The sequence below is a fragment of the Euprymna scolopes genome, chromosome 39, assembly GCF_053919585.1.
Source record: "Euprymna scolopes isolate OS-2025 chromosome 39, ASM5391958v1, whole genome shotgun sequence".
Lineage (NCBI taxonomy): Eukaryota > Metazoa > Mollusca > Cephalopoda > Sepiida > Sepiolidae > Euprymna > Euprymna scolopes.
Genome location: NC_136520.1, coordinates 18,011,015 through 18,018,514, shown reverse-complemented (window position 1 = coordinate 18,018,514; position 7,500 = coordinate 18,011,015). Strand labels below are relative to the sequence as shown.

The 7,500-nt window shown below is 26.9% G+C and overlaps 1 protein-coding gene across 1 annotated transcript in view; it reads right to left on the bottom strand.

Annotated features, from left to right (window-relative positions):
* LOC145263657 (uncharacterized) overlaps positions 1-7,500 on the bottom strand; it is a 76,843-nt gene that overhangs the window by 2,983 nt on the left and 66,360 nt on the right. The window contains exons 6-7 of the mRNA XM_080120529.1: positions 2,595-2,725; positions 1-1,709 (exon numbers count right to left, since the gene is read on the bottom strand). The exon at positions 1-1,709 is cut by the window's left edge and continues 2,983 nt beyond it. Coding sequence (XP_079976655.1) covers positions 2,628-2,725 — 98 coding nt within the window. The 3' untranslated portion in view covers positions 1-1,709; positions 2,595-2,627. The remainder of the gene's footprint in view (positions 1,710-2,594; positions 2,726-7,500) is intronic.

Here is a 7,500-nt window from a genome sequence, read left to right as displayed (position 1 = left end):
TTTGGTTAATTTTGCATACAATAAATACCTGTATTTATGAAATGATCCGAAACACTTGTTCGCACAAATATGTTTTTAAATGACCTAGGATTATTCTAGGTTTATATATATATATATATATATATATATATATATATATATATATATATATATATATATATATATATATATATATATATATATATATATATCTATATATCTATATATATATAGATATATATATATATTAAAATATTAAAAGATAAAGAGATATGGATTAAAGTTACACAAGGACTTCATTACATTTTCATGCTAATAATGTTAATGACGATAACAATAAGTTGAAGGGAAACAAGAGGAAGAAAACTCTTTAAGCCATAATAAATGTTTCTCCCCAGAAGAGGAAAAAATTTAGCATTATACAAAAGTAAGGAAAAAATCGAAAACACCGATTTTATATAAATTTAAGACTAGAAATGGGAAAGTTATTGGGGTGCAATGAAATAAAAAAGTAAGTGAAAACATTAGAAAATATTCAAAAGCAGAAGTGGTGCACTAAGTCTAGACAGGATTTGAGTAAAGAGAATATTAAAGAAGAGAAACAGATGTAGATGGTAGGTAGAGGAAATAAAGAATAAAGAATTAGGACAAAATATGTTTATATATATATATATATATATATATATATATATAAATATATATATATATATATATTTATATAGTGTGTTTTCGTAGTAATAATGATATTGAATAAAGAGCGTGTAATATTTATTTAAGAATTCCATAATTTGATGATTTTATCCAATTAGACGGCATATGGTTCTCAAAAATTACACGTTTTGAATTAAGCTCAAGGCATTTTTATTGTTACAACCTAACAGACAGTCCACATGAAAGACCAATCAAAGTTATGTATTCTCATATATATATATATATATATATATATATATATATATATATGTGTGTGTGTGTGTGTGTGTGTGTGTATAATTATTTCCTATAATAGTTCTCAAATATGTGTATATATAAACATATCTCTTTTTCTACATGTATATGCATATATATAAATATGTAAATATATGTATGCATATGTATACATATATGCACTCATATATGTATATATGTATATATGTATGCACATATATATATGTACATATCAATACATGTGTGTGTACATAAATCGTTTTATACAAGTGTAAATCTTTTGTTTCAAATCATGTGTAAGTACATATGCTCTCGCATATCCTACGCAAGTGTCCATATCTACTTAAAGAAAACAAAACCAAAAAAAATGAAACAAAAACAAATATCTCTAATATATAGATAGAGATACATATATACACGTACATATATAGAGACAGCAAAAAAGTTTATTTGAATTTGATTCCAGTTTAGCAGCAGCAGCAGCAGCAGCAGCGTCCATGCGTAGCGACACACACACATATGATGCAGATGTGCGTGTGTCATCGATAAATATGAACATGATTGCAGGTATCTAAAAAAATAGTGATGGTTGTTAAATAGCAGTTTATATGCGGATGTGGCGCATGTGTCTTGTGTTGTTTCATCCGTATGTTGGGTTTGTTTGTCGTGTGTGAGTCCAAATTTCTTTAGCTGATTTGGAGTGATTGATCCCTAGCATCTTCCCAGAGTTCCACGTTTCTCCAAGATGAGACATTGCAGAAGATGGACAATGTATCCCCAGTCCACACCCTGTTAATGAATAATTCCTGGAAATAATGATAGACATGGATTAGAACATTTAACTTTCAAGCAGGGCACTCTATCTATCTATCTATCTATCTATCTATCTATCTATCTATCTATCTATCTATCTATCTATCTATCTATCTATCTATCTAAGTAAATTGTATGATCTTTTCCTCTCAATTTATGTTAAACATTGGTCTGTATTACTTAAAGTTGTTTTTCGTCGATTTCATCGATTTTAAGATTTAATCCTGATTATTATTTTATATTTTTACAAGTGTGCAGCGAAGATTTTACTCTCAGAATCAGATATACTGACACTGCCATTCAACCACCGGATACTAATTTAATAACAAGTATTCCTCGCTTTGATAAACAACTGACCGACATTCGATATCAGAGAAAGAGAAAAAAGAGAGTTGAGTGGGGAGATCAACTCTACACACCACCACTGCTTCTACGATAACTACTACTGCAGTTACGACTACAGAGCAGCTTTACAAAACTTCTGTTGACGAGATGCCGTTCGCATATTTGGTTCAGAAGGAAAAAAATTGCCCAATCGTATTGTTATAATAATAAAAGAAACACACCGAAATAAGAGGCGAGTTTTCGATTGAGCTTCAATTTGTGGGTTCACCGTGTAAGTCGTCTTATTACCACAGTTGCAAAGAACTTTTGTAACATCACATTACCAGGAGATGTGTTCACTACGAACTACAACATAATCGTTAATCTTAAACTGTCCTTCTATCACATTTCATTCATTGTTTTGAATTCTCTCATGTTATCCACCATCATTCAGTTGTCAACCCATTTTATCCAGACGTATCCTCGAGTGGCTTTTAGCGTTAATATGTAGTGATTTCTTAGTAAATAAAAATAAAACAAAGAGGCGTACTTACGTCCTGTGTTTTTGCATCAATTGTAATCTGCCTCTAAGAGGTCTCGTTGTCGATAAATAAAAGAGGATAATTACTGCCGGGGTTGATTGGTGCCGGCATGCTGTTATAAACGCATTCCTTTATTTGAAGATCTGAAAAAAAAAAAAAACAGTAAATTTTTAGGGAGGATAGAATGTAGAAATTCGGTTTCTTTTTGGCAGTGTCGCTTCCTTTATCTTGTCCTTTAATTCTCTCATTCTATCAGCGAGCTTTCAAACATTACCGTTTCCTGGGTCGGAATCGAAGCATAAAACACTGTTGACTAATTGTTTCGCTCTCACACCAGTTAGATTCGTGTTTTGTTTAGAGCAATTACCATAAAACATTCATTTATAACATTTATGTTTTATATGTTTTATATGTTTTATGTGTTATTTAATGAATAATCAGATCATTTTGAAAGATTTGTTACTAATTTTTTTTTATATTTTCAAATATTTATCCATCGTATTTTTTTAATATTTTCAAATATTTATCTATCGTGTTATTTTTTAATATATTCAAATATTTATCGATCGTGTTTTTTTATATTTTCAAATATTTATCTATCGTGTTTTTTTTTTTAATATTTTCAAATATTTATCGATCGTGTTTTTTTTATATTTTCAAATATTTATCGATCGTGTTTTTTTTATATTTTCAAATATTTATCGATCGTGTTTTTTTTAATATTTTCAAATATTTATCGATCGTGTTTTTTTATATTTTCAAATATTTATCGATCGTGTTTTTATTATATTTTCAAATATTTATCCATCGTATTTTTTTATATTTTGAAATATTTATCTATACTGTTTTCATTATATTTTCAATATATATCTATCGTGTTTTTTTTATATTTTGATATATTTATACATCGTGTTTTTTTTTAATATTTTCAAATATTTATCGATCGTGTTTTTTTTAAATATTTTCAAATATTTATCGATCGTGTTTTTTTATATTTTCAAATATTTATCGATCGCGTTTTTTAATATTTTCAAATAGTTATCTGTCGTTTTTTTTAATATTTTCAAATATTAATCTATCGTGTTTTTTAATATTTTCAAATATTTATCTATCGTGTTTTTTTTATATTTTGAAATATTTATCTATACTGTTTTCATTATATTTTCAATATTTATCTATCGTGTTTTTTAATATTTTCAAATATTTATCTATCGTGTTTTTTAATATTTTTAAATATTTATCTATCGTGTTTTTTTAAATATTTTCAAATATTAATCTATCGTGTTTTTTAATATTTTCAAATATTTATCTATCGTGTTTTTTTTTATATTTTCCAATATTTATCTATCGTGTTTTTTAATATTTTCAAATATTAATCTATCGTATTTTTTTTATATTTTCCAATATTTATCTATCGTGTTTTTTTATATTTTCAAATATTTATATATCCTGTTTTTTTTGTTTTTTTTTAATATTTTCAAATATTTATCTATCGTATTTTTTTATATTTTCAAATATTTATCGATCGTGTTTTTTAATATTTTCAAATATTTATCTATCGTGTTTTTTAATATTTTCAAATATTTATCTATCGTGTTTTTTAAAAATATTTTCAAATATTTATCTGTGGTGTTTCTTTGCTTCTTACTTTGTTTTACGACATCTCATCCCTTTATATATCTATATATCTAAAAATTGAGTTTTGTCTCGCTCTGACATTGATATTAAAATCCTACTTTTACTATTAGTATTTATTTGCTTCCTCACGAAAGCAAAATGTGACACAAGGTCGTTTCTAATGTGAGGGAAAAACAGCTCTCCAAAAAGGTGCACTCTTAACGTAGGAAAAAATGCCTTAGTATAGAAGGTTTTCTCCTACATTGATTAATGACACATTAACTTAAGTGTAGCATCAGCACAGATACTACACTGTGATCTTGGCCCGGAGGTCAGGTCTACCTTTTTTATTTAAAAAAATATTAAAACGAACTTCTTAACATGCTCAGTCATGAATATGCGAGTGACTACATGAAGCTGAACAAATTTACATATTCCTTTGAGAAACGAGCATTCATTAATTAATTATTCACTTATATGGTTTCTTATTAGATAATTGATTTCATTTAACTATTACGATGAATTCTATTTATGCATAGTTTTTACATTCTGCATAATTGCATAGAATTAAAGATGAAGACAGTATTGCACAGGAAATATTTTTATCTCACTCTCTTTCTCTTCCACTCTCTCTCTACATATATTAGGTTGAAAAGAAAGTTCTTGCGGTTTTTAACTTTTAAAACCAGACGACCATATCTCGGCTTAAACAAAAAAAAATTATTGATCGAAACAAGCACGAGCAGAATCAACGCAAAAATAAATGATCTAACGTCGCCGTAAAGAACTCACTTTTTATCGCAACTCACAACCCGATTGAGAAACGGGTCGTTCTCGTTGCGTAAAAGTCGGGAAATGACACTTCATAACGGCGTTTCTTTTCGCTGCTGTTCAATTCGTGATGCACCCACTTATCAAGTTTTTTTGTGTCTTTCCAATCTTTCTCAAGTGGTTGGGAATCGTTATATATATATATATATATATATATATATATATATATATATATATATATATATATATATATATATATATATGAGGCTGAACGTCTGTGTGTGTGTGTCTGGTCACGATTAGGCTCCTATATGATTGACTATTATAGAAAACTGATCACATATAATAATAGAAGATGTATCGAGACACAGGAATGGATATGTTTGATCTGCATAATGATGATTCATTAAAATTGTGGGGTCTGCGTACGCGCCTGGGCCACAAAGTATGGAAATAAAAAAATTAAAAATTAAAACAATACGTTTACAAGTGTTATTGATATAAGATGTACATAACAATACTTTGATAAGTATGTTTTAACTTAAATAGGGATGGTATAATAAAATTGTGGGGTCTGCGTTCGCGCCTGGCCTCCATAGAATGGAAATAGGCACAAACTTTAACAAAGACTTTTCATACCTATCTGCGTAAGTATACTTTGATGATTATGTTTCAGTTTTAAGAAATATGGTATAATAAAATTATGGAGTGTTCGTTCGTGCCTGACCTCCATAAAATGGAAATATGTCACAAAGTTTAACAAGGTTTTTTAATATAGATGCACAGAATATTGTGATAAGTCTTTCAGTGTGAACAGGTATGGTATAATAAATTATGGGGTTTATCTATTTTATTTTTACTTTCTTCATATTTTGCTTTGGTTTTGATTCCCCCGAATTCGAAGCTATCTCTTTACAACCCTTCCTTTTCATAACCTCTCATACTTTCATAAATCAGAGTCCATTTTTGTAGGCTGTTTTTTAACCCAGTCAACGACGGGTGCTTTTGCTAGTATATATATATATATATATATATATATATATATATATATATATATATATATGTATGCATGTATGTATGTATGTGTGTGTGTATCTTCTAATAATATTCCTCATAATATCTTTAATAAAATGCCCTTAAATTAAATTACTACTGTAAAGATAATTTAGAATATTAAAACAAATACAATAATACAATTCTAACCGTAAAACTAAGAATAAAACACTTTTAATTTATAAAATGTAATTATCAAACAACTAAAACGATTATCAAATAACAAAAAAATTCCATCGAAAAGAAATTCGCAATTTCATGCTTTCACATGAAGATTTAACATGTTGCTCAAGAGTATCTAACCACAAATAATAAAACAGTATCTAACCACAAATAATAAAACAGTATCTAACCACAAATAATAAAACAGTATCTAACCACAAATAATAAAACAGTATCTAACCACAAATAATAAAACAGTATCTAACCACAAATAATAAAACAGTATCTAACCACAAATAATAAAACAGTATCTAACCACAAATAATAAAACAGTATCTAACAACAAATAATAAAACAGTATCTAACCACAAATAATAAAACAGTATCTAACCACAAATAATAAAACAGTATCTAACCACAAATAATAAAACAGTATCTAACCACAAATAATAAAACAGTATCTAACAACAAATAATAAAACATTATCTAACCACAAATAATAAAACAGTATCTAACCACAAATAATAAAACAGTATCTAACCACAAATAATAAAACAGTATCTAACCACAAATAATAAAACAGTATCTAACCACAAATAATAAAACAGTATCTAACAACAAATAATAAAACAGTATCTAACAACAAATAATAAAACAGTATCTAACCACAAATAATAAAACAGTATCTAACCACAAATAATAAAACAGTATCTAACCACAAATAATAAAACAGTATCTAACAACAAATAATAAAACATTATCTAACCACAAATAATAAAACAGTATCTAACCACAAATAATAAAACAGTATCTAACCACAAATAATAAAACAGTATCTAACCACAAATAATAAAACAGTATCTAACCACAAATAATAAAACAGTATCTAACCACAAATAATAAAACAGTATCTAACTACAAATAATAAAACAGTATCTAACCACAAATAATAAAACAGTATCTAACCACAAATAATAAAACAGTATCTAACAACAAATAATAAAACAGTATCTAACAACAAATAATAAAACAGTATCTAACCACAAATAATAAAACAGTATCTAACCACAAATAATAAAACAGTATCTAACCACAAATAATAAAACAGTATCTAACAACAAATAATAAAACATTATCTAACCACAAATAATAAAACAGTATCTAACCACAAATAATAAAACAGTATCTAACCACAAATAATAAAACAGTATCTAACCACAAATAATAAAACAGTATCTAACAACAAATAATAAAACATTATCTAACCACAAATAATAAAACAGTATCTAACCACAAATAATAAAACAGTATCTAA